Source organism: Pholis gunnellus (assembly GCF_910591455.1).
Source record: "Pholis gunnellus genome assembly, chromosome: 5".
In the NCBI taxonomy this organism is placed as follows: domain Eukaryota; kingdom Metazoa; phylum Chordata; class Actinopteri; order Perciformes; family Pholidae; genus Pholis; species Pholis gunnellus.
The window spans coordinates 23,032,735-23,056,066 of NC_136531.1; the positions used below are offsets into that span (position 1 = coordinate 23,032,735).

Genomic DNA, 23,332 nt, shown 5'->3' on the forward strand with positions numbered 1-23,332 from the left:
GAAAAACGAGCATACATTTAGTTTATTGTCCATATATTTAGCCTACATCAACATTTTCTTTTCTGGCTGAATTTGACCTAAAGGATAAGCTAATTCATTAACTTTACTACTTGGTTATTTACATACAGCAATCCTTTACCACTGTAATGCAAAGTATAGACCAAAATAATGTTACTGCAGGAAATGTAACAGTGTGAAGCTTTCCGGGTGTGAGGAGGATCATTATCTCAGTATTCTTTTCTGAGAATGGTTTTAACAAAAGGTTTACATTCTACAATTACAAACTTCCACAAGGTAGATACTGTATGGGCTAATTCAAGTAAGTTATACTATTTATATTTAAAAGGGACTATCTTTAAGTCAGCATAAATAAATAATTCTGTATTTCTCCACTAGAATTGTATAAACTGGTAATGTGGAGAGGGTTTTGAAATGACATTTAGAGAAAATACGAATGTACTGTTACACATTTAAATGATGAAAAGACTTGAATTCATTACCAAAGTATTTCTAAAACCCTGCCCATTGACTTAAGCGTGATTGGTACATTTTTAAAGGGATTCACTCACCATTTCTGTTTGCAAAAATAGTCTAGAAAATTCAACAGTCAAACATGAGCAATAAAACAGTTAGTCGTATAATATATTATTTGTATTCCAGATAACGTGTCTGTTTGGAGAGTAATGCTGTTTATGTGTACAATTAAACAATAAAAACAATGTCAAATTAAATAAATAATGTAATAAATGTGTATTCCAAATACTGCTGAGGTTTTTATACATTCCACAATTCATTTGTTCATATTTGTAATGTGTTCAAATACCCCAAAAATATTTCCCAACATTTTGATGTTTGAGTGAGGTGTAACGTCACTAAACCGACCAGCGCGCGAGGCTGACTGCAGCACTTCCTCGAGGCGGAGAGACTGGAGCGCGCTCCGCGGCGACGCGCACGGAGGGGAAGTGGAAAAGGCGGAAGAAAGGACGTTGAATAAACTTACCAACTTCTAGCCGACTGGCTACAAATACAGTTAGAGAGAGTTACAGAGGAACTGGTGACTTGTTTCTGTACAGATCCAGTTAGCTAACCCACCGCCCTGTCTACACTCAGTCACCGCTCTCTCTACTCGACACACGACACGACCACGGGACTCCAGTTTTCAAACAGACGTTGTTCAACCGACCCGAAGCCATCCACCGTTACAAAGTCACATTTAGCTGTTGTTAAAGTGCTGTGATAACCAATCCATTGCACCACCGTTACACACAACCAGCTCGCTGGCTCGACTGGAGTCGGGCTTTTTCCTCCTTGTGGTAAAAGTTGTCCGCGGTTGGCGGAGGTGCCAACGAGGCCTGCAGTCGAGGAGGCTGCATGTGTGAGGACTGTTGCTGGCGAGGAGTGACTCACACATCGTTAGCTAAACACTCTAAACAATGTCGGCCCAGGCACAGATGCGAGCGATGCTGGACCAGCTCATGGGGACGGGGAGAGACGGTGAGCACGGCTGGCTGTGGTGGAGACTGGTGTCTGCTCCGAGCAGGACGGGAGTTTGTGTTGGTGCTAGCATTAGCCGGGAAGCTAACAGATAAGCCAGTCAGTGCGGCATGCTTTGCGAACCGAGCTAGCTAACATGAGGATAGCTAGCCGGCTAGCTACCTGTTGTGTGTGTGTGAGTCCGAGTGTAAATGGCAAGTTGAGTTGTTGCTAACATCCTCCACAAAAAGACAAACATTACTAACACGTTAGCGCTGTATTTAATCATGGTCCGTGTGCTCTTTTATCCGTGGCTCCCTTTCTTTCCACCAGATGTTGTCATTTTATCAGACTCTATCTGAGCAGTTAACTTTTAGGATTTACTGGCAAGATGACTCATTCATGGCAAGTCTGAACCTCAGTGATTTAGTACGTATCATGCCATGTTTCAGTCGGTGCACTGGCTGACAAGTGCTCTTGTGCTTTTCTTTATTTCAGGAGATTCCATGCGGCAGAGAATCAAATTCACAGATGAGCGGGTCTGCAAAAGTCACCTCCTGGATTCCTGTCCTCATGATATTCTGTCTGGCACCGTGAGTATCATGTTCACGCACACATCATATATCATATACTGCAGTCAGAAATAATTAGGACAGCTGTTAGCACAGGTTTGGTCTTACTCCGGCACATTTAACTAAAAATTGCACGATGTCTGTGCATGCTTAGGTTGTGCACAGTGTAGGACGCATCCCATCCCCATTCAAATGTCTCACTGTCTTAGGATGAGATGTACGTCTCAGGACGGGAGGATGGCTACAGCACAGGGCATGACATAGCATCAGTAGAAACCGTTTCAAATGTCAGCTGCAGTTTGGATCACAGACTACAGCCAGATTCTGCCTGTAAACAATTGAATGTAACTTTAAACTTGTCCAATGACTTTCTGCCCCCTCAAATATAGAGACTCTAAATACGGGAAAAGGGGGGCTACATTTCCAACACTTCATCCAAATGTGAATGCAAACAAACTTGAGTTAAAGCAGAGTCAACTCTTTAATCACTATTCAATTTCAAATTCAATAAGCTGCTGTACAAAACAAATATGTGGAGGTGCTTGTGTCTCAATGCTTTGTTAGTGCGCTGTACATAACCATATAGTAACCCAGCCGGGGTCGAGGACCTGGCCGTGCAGCTCTGTGATTCAAAGGATGTCACGTTTACACTCCCTAATGTGTAATGTTTTAAGTCGGGATGACATTTAACAAATGGGGTATTATTGGAACGACAAATCTCAAGATGAGTGATGAAGCATGCAAACGCAGTACATGGACGTCTTTCTGTTCTCTGCAGAGAATGGATCTGGGAGAGTGTATGAAAGTCCACGACCTGGCCCTCAGAGCGGACTTCGAGATTGCCTCTAAAGAGCAGGAGTACTTCTTCGAGCTTGACGTGAGTAGTACACACACACACCCCAACACCCCATCATGTATAGCTCTCGAGAAAGTAGTAGTTGTGTTCTGTGTCTCCACTGCACTCGGTCACAGAGTTATGCAACTCTCTCAGTCATAAACTGAGGCACACGTGCCCAAATTTACAAGCAAGGCCAACTCTGGCTTTCTACGTTTGCTTCTCACAATTCCAAGTAAATCAGAGTTCGGTCTAAGTGCTGCTGGGAAATTGTGACTAACTGCATCAGAAGTTGGTCTAATTAAAGCAGCACTAAGGAAACTCTAGTTTGTTGTCTTGGAAAGCTATTAAGAAGAAAAAGATGCATGCATAGCAGTTGTTGTTTTTAAAGACGTTTTAAGATGAATTTTAAGTTTAATCTGGTAAATGTGTATATCCTACACACGCTGAAACTCGTTTAACTCGTGTGTATTCTCGCAGGCTGCCGAACACCTCCAGTCTTTCATCGCTGACTGCGACCGCAGGACCGATCTGGCCAAGAAGAGACTAGCAGAGACGCAGGATGAGATCAGCGCTGAAGTGGCTGCAAAGGTGACAAACTCTTTTTTTTTTTATTTATGAAAGCTGTGCTCTTTATGACGGGGAATAACTGGTTATCATGAATCTGTGCAAAGTGTGTAGAAATAAACATCCCCCCCTCTGTCTCCCCTGCGGTGAAAAAGGCTGAACGTGTCCACGAGCTGAACGAAGAGATCGGGAAGCTGCTGGCTCGGGCGGAGCAGCTCGGGGGCGAGGGGAACGTAGACGAGGCCCAGCAGGTGCTGGAGATGGTGGAGAAGACTCGAGGCTTGAAGAAAGAAGCAGAGGTCAGCGAGTTGTTAACGACTTTGTTGTGACTAGTTTATTGTTTTAGAATGAATACATATTTGTACTCGCACATCACCTTACTAGAGCTGAAATATTTGTTTCAGGCCGTGAAGATGTATTGTTTACTCACGACATTAGTAATGAAGGCAACCAAAGGCAGTAAAAAAATCGTTTCTTGTAATGACAGAAATCCGTATTTTGCAGTTGAGATTAAACACAAGTTAAAATCTTTAATTCCAGCGTCACGGCCTCATTACCCTTTGTCGTTGCAGGATGTGTACAGGAACTCCATGCCAGCCTCCAGCTTTCAGCAGCAAAAACTCCGAGTGTGTGAGGTGTGCTCTGCCTACCTGGGTCTTCACGACAACGATCGCCGTCTAGCCGACCACTTTGGGGGCAAACTGCACATCGGGTTCATTGAAATCCGCGAGAAGCTTGAAAAGCTGAGGGTGAGGGGAGCACTGGAACAGAACTACTTTTATTTGGCACGATTATCATTCAATGAGACATTTTCGTTGCGTTTCCAAACATTTTTTTGTGCTGTTTTATCAGTTCTGCTCTATTCTTTTTTTTTGTTTCATCCAGAAAGCAGTTATAGAAAAACAAGAACGAATGAGGTCGAGAAGACGAGAGGAGCGTGAAAAAGATGACGAACGGGAGCGAGAGTGGGAGCTGGAGCGGGAACAAGAGAGGGAGGGGGAAAGAGAGCGGGAGCGCGAAAAAGAGAAGGAGCGAGAGCGCGAAAGAGAACGAGAAAGAGAGCGTGAATGGGAGAGAGAGCGCGAGAGGGAGCGGAGGAGGTAAGAAACGGTCTGACTTACGTTGTTGCTGCGCGCAAAGAAAAAGCCCGGTGTCCCGTGTAAACCCAACTGTGTTCCTGTCTTAGGTCCAGGTCAAGAAGTGGAGAACGATACAGGTATGTCTGCTTTCAACCGAATCACTCGAGGAGTTTGGTCCTTTTTACAGTGACACATGATTCATGGTGCAACATACCGCTGTAAACTGCAGATGTGTGTGTAGGTAGACGCTGTATAGCAAGTGTACTTCATCACATATTTGTGTGTATTCCATACAAGATCGGCATGTTGTGGTTTTGTAGTGAGTGTCTTTCATTACATCGAATCCTTTTAGTGTCTAGCACAAAGGTGTAGCGGTTCACAATGCCAGCTGTCACTCAGCAGTGTGTTATATTGTAGAAGTTGTGAGGTATTTTGCAAATACTGCTGGAATACCAACTCACCGAGTTAGAGCAGCAACCGTGAAGCGATTAGTTGTCAACTATTGAATTAATTGTCAACTATTTTGATAATCGATTAATCCGTTTGGGTAAAATTCTCTGATTCAAGCTTCTTACGTGTGTTTCTGGTTTCTTTACTCTATGACAGTAAACTGAATATATTTTGAGGTGTGGACAACGCCGTCTTGGGCTTTGGGGAGCAATGATCGTCTATTTCCACCCTTTTCTGACATTTTATTGACAAAACAACTAATTGATTAATCGAGATTACGAAAACAGTCGCAGTGGTCGACCTAAATAAATTTACTTCTGGTTACCTTACCTGAAATCAAGAACAACTACAGCTCTAACGCCATAAAAACATGTTAGACATGTATTGGTAGTTTATTAAAACCTAAACTAAAAAAAGCACAGGTGTCATGTCTGACTGTAGCTGTTGTGTAGGCCGTCACCGACCAACTAAACTGACTACGAGACGAGATGCTTCAGTGTAAAGCATTCATCTGGAATCTATTTCCTGTAGCGGTGCAGCTGTCTTTTTTTCCCCTACTTAAATCTTTCTCCTTTTTAAAACAAATGTTCTAGGGACGGAGGCACCTCGACTTCGTCCTCCCATCGCTCAAGACGCCACCACTCCTCTCGTTCCAGAGAAGAAGGCGGCGACCGTGATCGGGAGAGAGAGAGGAAGCATCGACACAAGGAGCGGCATCGCTCGAGCTCCCACTCTCACAGGCCCAAGAGGAAGAGGTGTGGCTTCTATCCATCACGACAACCGTCCTCCTGTCCTGTTCACATTCTCTGCCATTTATTGGAGTCAAATAATCAGTTGATCATGAAAATATTCCAGACTAATCAATTGTCATAATAATTTGAGTTGAGCTCTAGATTCATGTTTATATTGATCTGATAACTGATTTTAACATCACTACTTTTGCTTTAAAGCAACAGCCACCGACTACGATCCAAGAATTAAAAATGTGTTTTTGGACCCCCAGGTCCTCCAGAGAAAGATCATCTCACACTCGCGACGGAGAGCCCTCGCCGTCCCAGGAGATGTCCAGACAGGGCGCAGCAGGAGAGGGCTGGCGTGAGGACAGGGCAGAGTACGGAGACTGGGAGGGCGCGGAGAAGCCCCCCCCCTCCGCGGACACAGCCACAGCCAGGACCAGGGACCGGGAGAGATCCCTGTCGTACGAGCGAGACCGGCGCTCCAGCTCCGAGGAGCGAGAGTCCGGGGAGATATGAGCAGGAGTGGACGCCTCCAAAGTCTTCGGATTGGATACATTAATTGCTAAAAAAGGAGCATGGGGAGACGAGTGTGTGTGTGTTGGTGCGAATGTGTGTGTGTGTGTGTTCACGGTAAGAGCGGGACGTGTACATCAGCGGGGTGGACGGTGGAATCTTAACATGGGGATGAGGGAACAACTTCCGTGGTGGCGGTGAAGGAAAACATGCAAAACCAACTTTTATAAGTATGAATTGTGGAAGCAGTAGTCTCTCTTTTTTTTTTTTATGCCATCTTGTCGATCCTATGTAAAGTTATTTTGACAGTGACGAGTGAGCGATGAGACGGCAGCCCTACTTTGAGTCTCTTTTTATTTCGTTATTTTAAAACAAATCATTAGTCGCAACCTTCGACGGTGACACTGTGTTTCCTGTTCCATAAGAAATCCGTCGGTCTCGACGGCTGCGGATTCATTCACGCGGGTTGGACTCATTAACGCGGCGTCCACGGCTGTAATGTTTGAAGGTGAGCCGAGGATGACCAAAGGCACTTCTGATGTTTGTGTTTGATTTGCTGCCTTCAAGCCGTAACGATCTCAGTTGAGAGTTTCGATACCCATCCACGAGCCTGCCTTTTTAAATTCCGGATGCAGCGATGAGCTCGTACTACTTAATAAACTCACTTGTCCGCCCCTGAAAGAAGTCATCCAAATATTTCCACTCAGTTCCTGACATGTGAATGCATATAGATGATGTGTGCATATGTACGTACTGACACTGAAAGACCCAGGGACTCCTGTTTGCTGTGATACGACCTGGATGTACTGGGGGAATCTACTTTGCTGTGCCACCATTACGTGAATAAAATGTTCTGTTCTATTCAAATGCAACGTGTTTATACAAATTTCTCTTTGACTTCACTTCCCGTTTGTGCAAAAGAGTTTGGACAAATGTAGCATGTTGTATTATTTATTTGTGATACAACTTCAGTGTTGGAGGCAGAGCTCCTTTTACCTTCAATGAAGTCCAAAGGGTTACGGTTTGTATTTTAGCTTTCTTTTGGTCCTGTCATTTATCAATAGTATAAAAATAAATGTTAAAATTGTTTTTGGCCATAAAAATCGTCCTAAAACCATAAAATGTATCTCATTCATTGTAGGAACATGGCCTGGGATGACTTGTGCAGGGTAGAAATACTGTTTTAAATTGGAGAAAAAAAACTGCATTCAAAACTAAATTTTAAAACTAATAATTTCGAACAACTAATAATATATATTAGTTATTGATATGTTATTGTGTAAGCATCACTAATGTTGCAGCTTCTAAAGGTGGGTCTAACTTATTTATGTACTGCCGGGGGGCTTAATTCAGGACAAATGCGTCATAATGCACGAAATGATTATATTTTGCATTAATAATCTGCAAAACTATCTTGTTACAAAAACAAATGTAGTGAATTGAAATGTACATTATTTGCCTCCAAAAAAAGTGTAGCCATAAGTACATAATATGGAACATATAACTTACAAGTACCTCAACATTGTACTTAAGTACAGTTGCTGTTGTGACTTTTTTTTTAGTTGAGGAGTAGCCGTTGCGGATTAATCCTGGATTAGCGGTTCAGCCTTTTGCGCCAAAAATACAATCTGTACTCGACGCATTAAGTGCGAAACACCCAGCGGCCTGTAGGTGGCAGACGAGAGCTGCCTTTGCGGGGAAACGTCACTACGTCGACTGCCAATGTTGGGAAAACGTCATGACGTCAGACGCACATTCGGAAAAGAAGCGCGACATGAAAACGCCTGAAACGACCAGAGACTGCGTTTGTCTGCTACGTTTATGAAACGGGGAGTGTTTCCATCGGGATGTCGCTGCTGAAGCCGTTCAGTAAACTGCCTGGTTTGAACTCTGCGAACATCTTGGTGAGTTTGTGGTTCATTAAGCTGGCGTTAAACTAAACAGGGTGAGCTAAGAGGAGAGAGGCTAGAAGTGTTAATAAAGTGAGGTGACGTTAGGCTAGCTCAGCCATCACAGTGGACGTGAACCTAGTCAATGTTCCTGTGGTCTATTCTGGAGAGATACTCTGATATAAAGCTCTACTTTGATCAAAGTACATGTAATACCTCGTCAAGTGACGTCGTATCCTGTCTCACGTAATGACGTCCCCATGTTTACAAGCCTTCACTTCACAGAGCTGCAAAGTAGATTCACTCAAGAGTTCCACTTAAGTGCACTTCTGAGATACTCTCCTTGAGCATTCCTGTTTTCTGCTTCTTTGTACTTCTACTCCACTAATGTAACGTTACATTTGTACTCCACTGTTGCATTAAAATGTTAGCTGTTACTTTTGCAGATTTAGATTATTCATACCAAAAATATATCGACTAATAAATTGTGATGTATTGTAACTATAATTAAGTTAGCTCAGCAGTGTATACAATAATGATTTCCCCCATTACCAGCTGCAACACCAAAGGGATTGACTCGTTAGTGCATCACTGATTATAATTCAGTGACATCATATACTGTGAAATTCTGCATAATCAGTACTTCTTCTTTTGGTACTTTTCTTTAATGCAGTACTTTAACTTGTAATAGAGATATTTTAACATCGTAGTATTGCTACTTTTACTTGAGTATAAGACCATAGTCCTTCCAAGATTATCATAAGATTAAAAAAATTAAGATATATGTTTTTTGCTCCATACAAGTACACTGTTTAACTCATTTGAACCTTTTTTATGGAATAATGGACAGTTTAACTCTTCAGGACTAATACAGAATATAAATTAAACTATGTACATAAGCCATGTTTTTAGACTGCATCTTTAGACTATTTTTTTATACTTTATTTTTGGTGTGTGTGTGTGTGTGTGTTATAGCACACAGAGTTATAGTCCAGTTATGTGCTGACTAGAGTGTTTTTCTTCCAGCTGGTGGAGAGCGAGGAGCAGTTTCAGCAGAGTTTAGCCGACGCTCTGGTGGAGGAGACCGCGTTCACCGTCAACGTGTGAGTACTGATGTGTCCTTTTATAAACTGCTGAGGTCGGCCGGTACGTTAGAGGATATGGTCATTAGGCACACAACTGGAAACACCATCTGCTGTTCTCAGGAAACTAGTACCGTTACCTGCATAGTGCCGTATTTTCAACCCTCGTACAACCGGCTTGAGTTGTAGACCTCTTCCCCATCTGTCCCATGTGACGTGACCACAGAATTACCACCTCTGTTTGCTACAGATCAGTGACCACACTCTGCCTTTATTGTACCCATCCATCAGGAGACTGGCCAAGAGTCTGCCTCTGCCCATGGAGAATGAGGAGAGCCGTCCCAGGATAGACCTGGTGGTGTTTATCATCAACCTGACCTCAGAGCTCAGGTATCTTTCAAATCCGTATTCTATATTTTAAGTCTGCTCACCTGGACGCACGGGTCAAATATATACTCTTTGTTGTCTTTTTTTAGTTTGCCCGAATGAAACCCGATGAATTCTACTTGTACGTTGTCCGTAAATCAAATTGAGTCTCTCAGTCATGGCTGTATTTTCTCTTCAATCACACATTTAAGTGTCACGCTTACCCCGTCTGTTATTTAATATATATAGAGGAATTTTAACATCCACTGCTTTTGATAACTCCAGATATTAAAAAGGTGCTAACTATGAAATTCCGAGCATATTTAGTGCCTCGTCACGGCTCTCAAACTAAAAGCGCACACAGACACAGAGGGGAAAGTGACTTCATTCTCTGCTCAGTTGGACATTACTCCACTTCATCTTTACATAGAAAATATATGTTTACTGCTATATTAATGCTCTGAATACCATATAGAGAACCTTTAAAATATAGGATGCAACAGTTTATCGTGTGACCTTTTGTTATTTCACAGTCTCCAGTCGGCAGAAGCTTCCCTGAAGTGTTTGGACCCTGGATATTTCCTCGGGAAAGTCTGCTTCATGGTCACTAATGGTATGGCGTCTCATTTGTTTGAGCAAAAGCCATGAATATTTTTTAGTAATAACAGGCCTCATCCCTCCCTATGCAGTTAACTTGACCCGATCTGTCTGTCTGTAGCTCGCAGCGCTGCGGCCCCCGTCGAGCACCTGGACGTCGCCAGAAAGCTGGCAGCGTCGCTGCACTGCCCCCTGCTGTTTGCAGAGGATCAGGTTTGTATGTATGCATGTCATTTTAAGTTTAAACCTAAGACATCATTTCAGAGACGTATCTGCGTTTAGCACATGTAGCATGTGCAGCATGATGGCGAGACACAGATTTACATAAATGTTTCTATCTATCGCCAAAGTGGAAACGGGTTATCTGCAGGTCTTAAAGTATATATTTTTTTAAAGTCCTTGAATGTAGTTTCGACAACAGAAAGAGGCCGTAGAAGGTGATGTTGGGTATTAGCTGCGACTAAGGATTATTTTTATTATTGATTTATGTTCTTATTTCATTGTTTTGTCTATAAAATGTCAGAAAAGTGAGACTCTTTCTAGAATATCTTGTTTTGTCCGAGCACCAGTCTAAAACACAGTGATATTTAGTTTACCGTCCTATACAAGAACGAAAACAAACGGAAGCTCTTACCAGCACAAAAAAACACGTAAAAGATAATTTGATTATAGAAATTGTCAAGTAATTTACCGTGAAATGACATGTTTGATCATGAAACCGGCCTCAAGGTATTAAATTGCGTTCTACGTGGCTTTAAAGAGGTCTCACATTGAAATTCCCGCATGAACCCTGGGTGAAGCCGTTTGCTCGTGTGGATTAAATAACGTTTAAATGGTGTTTTGCAGTCAGAGGTTAGAACAGCAAATGTTCTCCGTCTAAATCGTGTTTTTCTGTTTCTCGTGTGATGTTCTTCCCCTCCAGACACCAGACGGCGTGACTAACGCCACAGAGAGGCTGCTGACCATCCTGAAGGTGGCAGCCGGCCTTGTTCCCATGGCTACCGCTCTGTACCTGTCCAACCTGACCCGCAGCACCGTGCCCCCGGACATCGAGCAGCCGAGCTTCGATTAACTTTCTCTGGAGGGATGTCTCCTCTCGTGTGTGTATATTTATTTGTAGTAGTGGACTCTTCCAAATGATATTTTCATTTTTTCATTTCATTATTACATGTTTGTGCTTTGGATTTTAGCCACAGTTTTCGGGCTCCTGGTACAGGCCCCCTTTTTCACAGCAGTCAACGTGTCATAGCAGGGTGAACACAGGTGTAACTGATTAAAATGAGTTATGGTCCCATTCTATTGTCACAGCCATTCCTGTGAGCCAACATGCACCATACCAAGTGCATGCCTTAATGCAACAGGGCCCTAATTAGTGTTATTAATTACACCTGTGTTCACCCGACTACGACGCGTCCACATGGCTGCAGAGCGATCATTAGTGTTATCACTGACACCTGTGCTTTTCCTGCTGTAGCGAGTCCAAAGGCCTCCCTGCAGCAAAAGATCACAAAACTAAGCTCCGTTTGTTTTTTGACAGCTGGATGGAGTGTCTTACAGCTGCATTAAATGTCCATTTCTTTAACAGCCTCACAGATGATTTTAATAGTTTTTGGCTGATTAAATCTCTGAACTGCATGTGTTTACGCTCTGCTTGATTGACACAATGTTGTTTCAATGGTAGCTCCTCTAACTTTAAACCTAAACAGACGTGTAATCAGCCAGATTTTTAATTAAAAAAACACCCGTGTGAGTGTGCTGTGCTGTGACACAGACTAACGTGAGACTGCTTGTTGAATATCCGGGCCAATGAGAACCTGATGCTGCACAGCTTCATTCCAAACCGCAGAATATCTCCGTAATGCACAATGTATATAATTAGAATAATATGCTTTTTATGTATATAATGATGCTTTTGACAGAGTGTCAACACAGTGAAATTACAGATTAAATGTTCCTGTTTGTCACAGATTGGATTTGAGTCTTCTGTCCTGTTGAATACCAGTAAAATGTGTGACACCTGTTGGATCGAGAGAGAGAGAGAGAGAGAGAGGGGGCAGTGGTACCAGTGCATCCTTCAGAGTGTGACCAGAGGCTCTGTGCCACACACACTATTAGTTAGGTTATCAACATGGCAATTATCCATCATTCTAACAAACAATGTTAAGGCATCAAGTCAGAAGGAAGGTTCCCGGGGTCAGTGGGACGTGAGTGTCAATGATAACAGCGAATCCTCCCACCGTCTTTTACACATTGAAGTCAACATAAATGGTAATTATTGACCAGGTAGCCAAAAGAAAAGCGGTGCTTTGAGCTAAACGCTAACATGCTCACAATAATTATTATGCTTTCATTTAGATGTTTAGCAGCAGGTTTGACATTAACATTAGCACTAAATGCATGGGCATGGCTTTCGTTTAGCAGGTATTTGTCCATTAACCGAGGTTGAACGACAGGAAAGCTGTAGTTGTAAAGTCACTGGAGAAGTTGGAGGAAGTTTGAAGAGATAGATTCGTCCTCTGGGGATCGTCATGGCAACAGATACATCAGTCTTGAAGTGGTGGGCTGACGGTCAGACTTTGCCCAAATAAAGCAACGCTGCCAGCGTGGCTGAAGAGTTCCTTCAATCTTTTTGCAACAAAATGTTCCATATTTCTACAAATTGTCGTGAGCATTTATTCGCTGACATTTTTCAGATAGACCTGTATGGAGGATGAAAAATGTCTTCAGTATAAATAAATACAGGAATAAATAGATAAATACAGAAGTGAATAAATACATGCTGAAATAAATACAGAAATATTTAAATGCTGAAATTAATAAATAAAAGAATAAATAAATGCTGAAATATTTAAATGCTGAAATAAATAGATAAAATAATAAATAAGTGCTGAAATAAATAAATAAATATTAAAATGCTGAAATTAATAAATAAAAGTTGATACCTAAACAGGACATAAATAATTAAATCTATTTCTACATTTCTGTATTCCTTCAGTTATTTATTTCTGTGTCTGTATGTTAATGAGGTAGGCGGTCCGAACCTCATTCTTAAGCAGAATTGGTCAAGTAGGGGAGCTTCCACAGTCTGCAGCTGGGACTGCTGGCGAGGCTACTGTGAGCCTGACCGCCTGTGAGTGCTTTGGGAGGCGGAGGGGCTCACGGCAGCACCCGCTGCTTGTTGAGGACAGTGGCCCAATCCCAATGTCCGCCCTAAAGCCTCAAACCCTGAACCCTCAAGGATTTACTGACATCACCTGATAAGTGGTTGAGTGTGAGAGACTGTGAGGGCTTAAAATGGTGTAAATAGGAATGGGACAACACTTTGCTGTTACCATGAAAACTACAAAAAATATGATGTATGATTGTGTGTATTTATTTTATACTTTGTACTCCCTGATTTGAAAGTCTTCCTGGCTCTTTCCTCACAAGATGAGAGGTGATTCATATAATCTATTTACTTGTTTTTGTCAAAACAGCTTCAATGACTAAATCAAATATTTGATGAATAAATATCCTCTGATTTCATGTTTATTTTTTGTTCCATCTTTAACCCTTAATGTCTCTGAGTAAACTTAATACTGCAGGCTGAACACACGTGAGCCGTCCTCTTTGTTTACCTTTTTTTTTACGTCTCCATGTGTCCACTGGTTACCCCGTGTTTAAAGTCACATTGCAATGATTTGTGGCTAATTCCCTTAGGCTAGGTCAGCATGCTGACTTGCGGAAAGGGTTCATAAAGGGCTCAAAATGTCTGCGAGAGAGCCCTCAAACACTCGATGATTTGACAGCGGGACATCCCTAAACCCTCACGGACTTCGCGGGAGCGCGCCTCAAAGTCCGTGAGTCCATAAGGAGGGACATTGGGATTTGGCCTGAGAGGGCATGTACCCTTTGACTAAGGGAATTACCCACAAACCATTGCAATGTGACGTTAAACACGGGGTAACCAGTGGACACATGGAGACGTAAAAAAAAAGGTAAACAAAGAGGACGGCTCACTCAGCCTGTCTTATTAAGTTTCCTGGTGGCATGAATTTTATTTTAAATATGAGCTTTAAAATGTCGCATTCTGTACTCTGAGAATAAAATTACGTGATAAGACAATATTTACTTTAAGCAAAAGAATAATTTATTATTCAGTGATTAATCAGTATTTCAGCTCTAGTTGAACAGCTGGCTAGTTAGCTTCTTCTTCTTTTTTAAAATACAAAACAGCAAGTGCTTTCGTTTAGTTTACTTGATAAAGTAATCAATTAAACTGACAGTTGATTCTGAATGTTTATTATGGTAATATGATAGAATTTCTTACAAATTGTTTAAGTTGTTTGATTATTGTTTGTTATGAAATTCACTGATATGTCTTATTATACAGTTCAACAGAGAGGTCCAATGTCTGTGTTTCACCTCATCTCAGGAGACTTATCTTGCCATGTTTACATTCACTAGCTTGCTAACAACATAGAGTTGGTCACAATTTGAAAACACAGCTAATGCCTTTACCTTATCGATTAATGATGTGCGTATGTAAACCATTTTGTGTAATATGTGTTAATGTTTCGATGTGCCCCTAATTGACGACTGGCTACAATGAAATCTGTGGTTTCGACACCTTAATTATTCTGTCCGCAAGTCAGTGAATTTCTGTAGTCTCGCCTGCCAATGATAACCAAATGAACTAGTGAAATATCCAGATGATGGTACGTGTCAATCCTTTTGTTAGACTGTCCCTTAGTGCGAGCCATCAACAAATCAGTGTCCCATCAACTCCTCCTGCATTCCCCTGAGCACCCTGTTCAAACGACTGCGCCATGAGACACTTTTCCCAACTATGATACAAACTCATCCCTGACAGACTTTAGCGATGATGACGAGTTGAGGGTGTAACGATTTTGTATCCTCCACAGGCTTGGTGTTCTCACTACACAAAAACATCCCATCAACACTTTCCTACGCTAGGGGTTAATGATGTCCTTCATTAAAATCGTTGTGAAATGTTATTATTTATGACTCGCTCTTGACAGCAGTGGATCCTGGCTGCTGGCCATCAAATCAAACAGGAGAAGGTGTTAGATCATTTGTAACCATCGGTTAGTGAGGAGTGGTGGCTCACATGCCCTAACGTGTACTAAATAAATAAAAAGGGTTTATTGCTGGGCTGTTGTATAAGACAACATTAGTTTACGCTATAGCACAGTCAAAACACTTCATGCTGGGTCCGAAGACCCCTTTAAACTGTCCAAAAATCCCTTTAATGTGACATGGCAGACACAACATAAATACATCCTTCATATGAACTGATCTCCCTTTGAGTGGATCAATGTTAAGAAAAAAAATTAAATAAAAGAAATCTGTATGTTTTCTCCAAAGTTTTCAGCTTCTACTAAATGTAATTACTGTGTCTGAAGACAAACGTGGTGACCTGGCTATAATCTAAACACTAACGTGGAATCAGAAGTTTCCAGATTAAGTTTGGAGCCGTTAACATTTGAAGAGACGTGCGGTGAGAGAGGTAGATGATGAGAGGTCTGGAATAAGTTGGTGACAGGACGGAGGGAGGGAGTATAAAAGGTCAGCTTGGAGGAGGAAGTCATGCAAAGAAGAATTTGATTCAATCACACAGGATATTTTACTACTCTTTTAATGGTAATTCTTTATGTAGTATATATTTCTACTTACTTAATATATATTTCTACTCATATTGTAATAATGCATGAGTAATTTTGCTCTAAACTGTGTAGAGCTTCACCGTGTCTCTGTTGTGCAAAAGACGAATTCTCCCTTGCCTGTTCACAAAGATCACTATGTGTTGTATGAAAATGTTCCAGCGCCAAGGCCTTTGGGCCGCTTGTTTTGGTTGCTGGACGTTTGTTTTTCATTATTGTTCCTATCAGTCTGAGACCAAAATGTCTGTAACATTGGCCACCTTTGCTCATTCTGTATAAAGAAAGTGTGTTCACTTTTTCCTTGGTTCTTCCTCACTGAGACATACGCATTCTGTTGTGATGATTGAACCTTCTCTGTGCAGAAAATAAATACTTAAAAAACAACCTGGTTTTCTGGTGTTATGTATTTCAGCATTAAAAGACTCACGCAAAGCGGGTATAGGAATATTTTCCACCACACTCTGGAGGTAGGTACTGTCCTTTTAAAAAAAGAATAATTCACATTTATTGATATAAATGTGTTGATTTAGGCCACACTGACAGGGAATGAAAGTGATAATAGTTTCTGGAAACTCGCAATAATAGGTTCAAGCTGAATTTGGTTTTAATTTGGCAAATTTGGTCGTTTATCATACATTAAAGATGCAGATACATTTTCCTCATGGAGATTGTTTTTGTACATAGAGTTAGAGGAATCAGAGCAGTTGTAAGTTACCAGGTCATCTCATATTGTAAACACAAATCAAGGTGTAGTGTGTTGAAGAGAGGATATGTTTTGTTTACATGCTCTTTATTACTATGTGACAGCTTTCAGAGCATCAGAACCAACGGAGCGTCTGATTTCACTTCACATGAATTATTCAGGGCTACAGCAAGGTTACTTCACAGACTCAGCGAGGGCAGCCGAGGTAACGTAGCCACCTTATTAATGACTCACTCCTGAAAGCAGTGGTTCCTGGCTGCTGGCCCGTAAGATCAAACAGGAGAAGGTGTGACGTTAGATGTAACCACAACATAGTTTTAGAGGAGTGGTGGCCGAGAGCTAGGGCACGCTCACATGCCCTAACGTGTACTAAATAAATAAAAATGGTTTATTGCAGGGCTGTTGTATAAGACAACATTAGTTTACGCTATAGCACAGTCAAAACACTTCATGCTGGGTCCGAAGACCCCTTTAAACTGTCCAAAAATCCCTTTAATGTGACATGGCAGACACAACATAAATACATCCTTCATATGAACTGATCTCCCTTTGAGTGGATCAATATTGAGAAAAAAAATGTAATAAAAGAAATCTGTATGTTTTCTCCAAAGTTTTCAGCTTCTACTAAATGTAATTACTTTGCCTGAACACAAACGTGGTGACCTGGCTATAATCTAAACACTAACGTGGAATCAGAAGTTTCCAGATTAAGTTTGGAGCCGTTAACATTTGAAGAGACGTGCGGTGAGAGAGGTAGATGAATGAGAGGTCTGGAATAAGTTGGTGACATGACGGAGGGAGGGAGTATAAAAGGTCAGCTTGGAGGAGGAAGTCATGCAAAGAAGAATTTGATTCAATCACACAGGACATTCTACTACTCTGGAGGTAGGTACTGTCTGTTTTTTAAAGAATAATTCACATTTATTGATATAAATGTGTTGAATTATGCCACACTGACAGGGAATGAAAGTGATAATAGTTTCTAGAAAATTGCAATAATAGGTTCAAGCTGAATTTGTTTATAATTTGGCAAATTTGGTCGTTTATCATACATTAAAGATGCAGATACATTTTCCTCATGGAGATTGTTTTTGTACATAGAGTTAGAGGAATCAAAGCAGTTGTAAGTTACCAGGTCATCTCATATTGTAAACACAAATCAAACAGGAGAAGGTGTTACCTGATGTGATAAAGGAACTTTGTTTTTCTCTCATTGTTCCTTCATGTCTTGTGACAGAATCTGTTTTTATTCTTCAAATCAGTGTTTTTGTGACCCGTTTCGCCATCTCCTCAGATCATGGCTGACTTTGACAAGGTGCTGGAGTGTTGGGGTCCGGTGGAGGCCGACTACGACACCTTTGGGAACCTGGTTCTGACCCGGTCAGTAGCTCTGACAAGATAAGATTACTCTTTCCTCTAGGTCGGGTGGTTTGCATTGAAAATGCAACGTAGGATGCTTTTATTTATTCACTCAACTGTCCAGTCATATTTTTTTATACGTTTTATTTCCCAGTGTGAGGACGTGACAGTTGTATCTACAACCCCTGGTGTGTGTTTACAGTTTATTCACAGAGCATCCAGACACCCAGAAGCTGTTCCCCAAGTTTGTCAGCATCCCCAAGGATGACCTGGCTGGTGACGCGAGGGTTTCTGCCCTCGGTGCAAGTGTGCTGAAGAATATGGGTAAGATGCTGAGGACCAAAGGCGAACACGCCGCCATCCTAAAACCTCTGGCCGAAACCCACGGCATCAAGTTCCAGGTCCCCATCGGTAACTTCAAGGTGAGGTCGATGCACACGGGGGGGGGGGGGGGGGGGGGGGGGGGGGTTGATCCTTCCTCCCACGTGCATTTCTTTGTGTCGCCCAAACCTGATTTCACAGTAAAGCACTTTTCTCCTCAGCTGATTGCAGAGGTCGTCGGTAAAGTCATGGGAGAGAAGGCAGGGCTGGATGCCGGCGGGCAGCAGGCCCTGAGGAAAGTGATGGCCGTCGTCTACGCTGACATGGAGGCAGAGTACAAGAAGCTGGGCATCAACGTCTGAAGTGGAAGTCACACAAAGTCATAGCAGGGTCGGATGATAGAGAAGAAAATGTTCCACCTGTAAGATTTTCTTTTTTTTTTAAAAATGTGTTTGATATTCTGTAACCATACATCAACTTCAAATGCAATGAAAGGATATCCATTACAGCACCACCAAGAATGACTGCCTTATACTGTTTACTGCTATTGTGTTAAAGATCATAGGAAACATAGTCTTGCATTGTGCATGTTTTTGTTTCAGTTAAATGAGATTGATCTTTTCCAGGATTCTTGACTAACAACAATTTGTCAACCCTCATGAAATATTACCAATAAAATAAACTCTATGGCACTACTCTGCTCATTCATTTTTAGTCCCATTTCCAAGTTGATGAGTCTGTTATTTGTCACCTCCTGTGTCTTTGATGCTGAGGGTAATAGAGCTGTAAATTGGTCCTGTTAAAATGAATTGCTGCTCATTAGAAAATAATAAAGTACGAGGGGACGTATGTCTTTTGTCAAATCTGACAGATAGGAATCAGGTTAAGCATCAAGTGTTCTGGACACGCACAAACAAATACACACACAAGTTAAAAAAAACAAACACTTGAACACATCACACAGCAATGGCCCCAGAGACCCTCGTGCACAGAATTACCTTTAGTCAGTTAGATGCAATGTGGACATGGCCTCTGCTTCTTTAAACCGCTCATCTTTTTGGTGATAATACAATATGAAGCCATTGAATGTGAGGTTGCTTGTAACCCACGGTCACAGATGACGCGAGTCTATTCATTTTGTCAATTAGTTGAGTATTTAAGGACAAATCAAACAAACACACAGACACAAAACACTTCAATTAACAGGTCTATGGAGGACAGAATATGACTTAAGTATAAATAAATAAATTAATAAATGCATTAATAAATGTATATTAAAATACAGGAATAATAAATAAATGCTTAAATAAATGTTTGAATACAGAAATAAATGAATTAAAGAATAATTAAAAGCTGAAATAAATACTGAAATAAATAAATGCTGAAATTAATAAATAAAAGTAGAAATAAATGCTGAAATAAATATGGAAATAAATGAATTAATGTATAGATATATACATATCATATACTTATTTCTACATTTAAACAAAGAGGACGGCTCACGTGTGTTCAGCCCAGAGTAATACATTTACACAGAAACATTAAGGGTTAAAGATGGAACAAAAAATAAACATGAAATCAGAAGATATTTATTTATTTATTCATCAAATATTTGATTTATATGAAATGACTTCTCATCTTGTGAGTAAAGAGCCTGGAAGACGTTCAAATCAGGGAGTTCAAAGTATAAAATAAATACCCACAATTATACATCATATTTGTTGTCATTTTCATGATAAACGTGATATGTTGCAGCAAAGTGCTGTCCCATTCATATTTACACCATCTCAACCCAGGTGAAAAATAAAAATGCTAAGTATATTTAACCTTAGCATACTTGAGTATACTCGAGTATACTTGAAGCCCTACTAATCATCAGTATACTTAAAGAGTGCTATTTTGGAACAACTTATTTTGTACTTAATATACTTTAGTTGTGATTAAATAGTAGTTATGGATAATTTGAAGTGTATTTGGTATATTGCTAAATTGGAACAACTTAATGTATACTTATTACAATATAAGTATATGACTGTGTATGTACTAATATACATGCTGATAGCTAACTTAAATTACACTTTTTTTGTGTTTTAAGTATATTTGAAATATATTATGAGTGTTTTACAAATATGTAAACATTACAATATAAATATATTTATATTGTGCTGATACTACACCAAAAGTTATACTTTTGGCTTATTCCAATTACTAAGAAAGCACTTTCTTATTACTTTGTACACTACATACTATTATACATTACAATATTACAAATGTATTACCAGTATCCTAAATGCTGAATGAACTTCCCAGATAGTAATCAAAAACACTTTATTGAATTTCAAATAGCCATCCATCCATCCAGTTTCCTCCGCTTATCCGGGGTCGCGGTGGCAGCAGGCTGACCCAGACTTCCCTCTCACCCGCAACATTTACCAGCTCATACTGGGGGATCCCGAGGCGTTCCCAGGCCAGCTGAGAGATATAATCCCTCCAGAGTGTTCTGGGTCTTACCCGGGGTCTCCTCCCAGTTGGACGTGCCTGGAAAACCTCCAGTGGGAGGCGTCCAGGAGGCATAGATGCCCGAACCACCTCAGCTGACTCCTTTCGACGCGAATTTCAAATATATTTGATTATATTATATATATAATATATTTATAATAGTACATTGAAAATACACTAACCAGAATTGTAGTATTTGCGAATATATATAAAATGTACTAACATTGTACTTCTAACAATTTAAAACACACTGTCAAATAATTGCAATATAGTGCATTTATGAGAAAGAAAAGAAAAATATACTGAACAGAGAGCAAAACATTTTAAGTGTACATGGTATTACTAAACAAAACAGAATGTTTCAGATTAAAACACAGAACACTGAACCATCCCAAAAATTGCACCGCTGCTGACTCTTGCTCTCTAAATAGAAACAGAAACATGTTCCTTTCTTTTGGTTGAACTGCTTGTTGTTACATTTCCTTCTGATGACCGCTCGCACGTCCGAGGCACTCGTCTGCGCAAACTCTTGAATAACAGCATCTGTTAAGAGAAGAGACGAGAGATGATGTCACACAGCATATTCATACAACATTTTCTTCTATTTTGACTACAAAGGAAAGCCTGTTGAACCAATATTATTTTTTGAACAGTAAATCAGGATTAACATTGAGGAACTATATCAATAGGATATGCCAATATTCCTACCAGTGCAGGTCAAAAATATATATTTCATCACTGGTGGTGTGTTTACCACGAAAATGTGATCCTGCTGCTTTATAAATCACAGAAGCTTTAAATTGTCTACATACGACTCAAGACAATGACCTACCTGTTATGGCCTGCACTTTGGCAACGTCCAGTTGTCTTTTAGCAGGTCCCACTTTCCCAGACTTCCCAGTCAGGGTGGACAGTGCACAGACCTCCTTTGTGAACACCAGGGCAGCCAGCTCCTGGCAAAAAAGGGTCATGCGTGATCGATTAAGCCGCAGGAAAGCCCTCTTGGAAACTGTCACTGTGCTGCCAGCCAAGGTGTGCTGTATATGAGAGAATCAATGGAACACATTAATATACAGTTGGAAGATCTCTACCTACCTATTAGGAATTAATAGACGTTATTCAATTATGAATACAATGTGCTTCATTATTTAAAACAATGCTAGTAGTCTGTACATCCCTCTATGGAGCGGTACCACCAGTGGTGTGGAGGTTCCCACTCTCTACTAATTCACATGACTGACGTGTGACCAGCGTCGGAAATACACGACGGCAAAGGGCAAAACTGCCCCTAAGAAATATAATTTTGCCCCTGATATCACTAGGAGAGGGGCAAAAAATGCCCCCATAATTTCCTCTAATAATAATGATAATTTAATGAACTTGTCAAAAACATCGGAGCGCTTCTTAATCAGACCTGTGACTGCACACAATAAAGTGTAAGTAAATGATTAAGAACGTATTTAGATGTACATTATTTATTACTATGTTAATATATGCTTTGTAAAACACGTATTAATACTGCAATTCATGATTAATTCATGATTAATTTAGGTAGTTACTAGTCGTTAGTAAAGTGTTTTGCGTGACCTCATCTAAAGTGAGGACTATTTATGCCTTACAAAGCATTTATAAATGACATTGAAAGGCCATCAGTGCTTCAAAACCCATAATTTGTCAACAGAAAAGGCAAATAGACACAACACAGTGTCTTTGTTTGTTTGTTTCTTACATGAATGAATGGCTAAGAGGTTTGTATTTAACAGTATATTGTTTGCATCTTGCAAGAAATATTGATATGTTCTTGATCACTTTGTGAACCCTACTTTTTTAGTGAGTACACGTTAGGGCATGCGAGCGTACCTAGCTCTCGGCCACCACTCCTCACTAAAACTATGTTGTGGTTACAACTAATCTCCAACACAGTTGTTAATCACTGCTCATGAAGCTTGGGAACTCCAATTAAACTGTCTACCTTGGCAGCGCTGTTCAAATATGAATTAAGATTTTGTTAGAGCATTGCTTATGTCACACCTCAAATGTCTGTGGAAGCATATTTTAGTGTTTTAGTGTTGGTTTAAAGAGTACTGAATGGTTAAGGGCCTAAATACATTTCTGACCTGCTGCAATGTTATGAATCATAAGAGGAAAGACTTTTAATTTCACTATTAATTCATATCTCGTACTGCTGTAACTTTTATTTTATGGTTTTAACTCTTTATTCAGTTGTATCTTTTATTTTATTCTACTTTTTTAAAGCACTACTTGTATCTTTATAATTTCTTGCATCTTTTTATATGGTTGCTTTGTTTAATGCCTTTTTAAATCTCTCTTGTTTGTTCAACACAGTTTCCGACACTCTTTCTGTTTTTATTTAACAAACTTATAGTGCCATGCCCTGCTTCTATGTGTTCTCTTCTTGCTGTTGTATACAGTATTCTCACTGGACGTGTCAGAAAGTTGATGAACTGTGAACACCGTGGCAGTAAAAGCCATGGTCAATGAAAAACCACTGCAGGTTTTCGTGTGAAAAGTAAGCCCCGCCTCTTCTTAAAGATGATTGGTCCAGACACGAACTCCCCTTTTATCCAATAGCATCTTTAGCTAGCATCACGTGGGCTTTCAACACC

General features: G+C 40.6%; 3 protein-coding genes across 3 annotated transcripts; all 3 read left to right on the plus strand.

The window, feature by feature from the left end:
• Window positions 1-944: 944 nt before the first annotated feature.
• On the plus strand, window positions 945-7,093 carry LOC306695453 (putative RNA-binding protein Luc7-like 1). The gene is made up of 10 exons (XM_079158698.1): window positions 945-1,494; window positions 1,972-2,066; window positions 2,824-2,922; window positions 3,361-3,471; window positions 3,603-3,746; window positions 4,020-4,196; window positions 4,333-4,547; window positions 4,634-4,663; window positions 5,570-5,731; window positions 5,980-7,093. The coding sequence occupies exons 1-10, from the start codon at window positions 1,434-1,436 to the stop codon at window positions 6,227-6,229; spliced, it is 1,344 nt and encodes a 447-aa protein (XP_079014824.1). The 5' UTR covers window positions 945-1,433; the 3' UTR covers window positions 6,230-7,093.
• An 897-nt stretch (window positions 7,094-7,990) lies between these two features.
• Window positions 7,991-12,019, plus strand: pane1 (proliferation associated nuclear element). The gene is made up of 6 exons (XM_079159009.1): window positions 7,991-8,130; window positions 9,142-9,218; window positions 9,489-9,587; window positions 10,097-10,176; window positions 10,282-10,373; window positions 11,083-12,019. The coding sequence occupies exons 1-6, from the start codon at window positions 8,074-8,076 to the stop codon at window positions 11,230-11,232; spliced, it is 555 nt and encodes a 184-aa protein (XP_079015135.1). The 5' UTR covers window positions 7,991-8,073; the 3' UTR covers window positions 11,233-12,019.
• Window positions 12,020-17,343: 5,324 nt separating this feature from the next.
• On the plus strand, window positions 17,344-18,898 carry mb (myoglobin). Its single transcript, XM_079160310.1, has 4 exons — window positions 17,344-17,411; window positions 17,821-17,906; window positions 18,088-18,307; window positions 18,428-18,898. The coding sequence occupies exons 2-4, from the start codon at window positions 17,824-17,826 to the stop codon at window positions 18,566-18,568; spliced, it is 444 nt and encodes a 147-aa protein (XP_079016436.1). The 5' UTR covers window positions 17,344-17,411; window positions 17,821-17,823; the 3' UTR covers window positions 18,569-18,898.
• The last annotated feature ends 4,434 nt before the right edge of the window (window positions 18,899-23,332 follow it).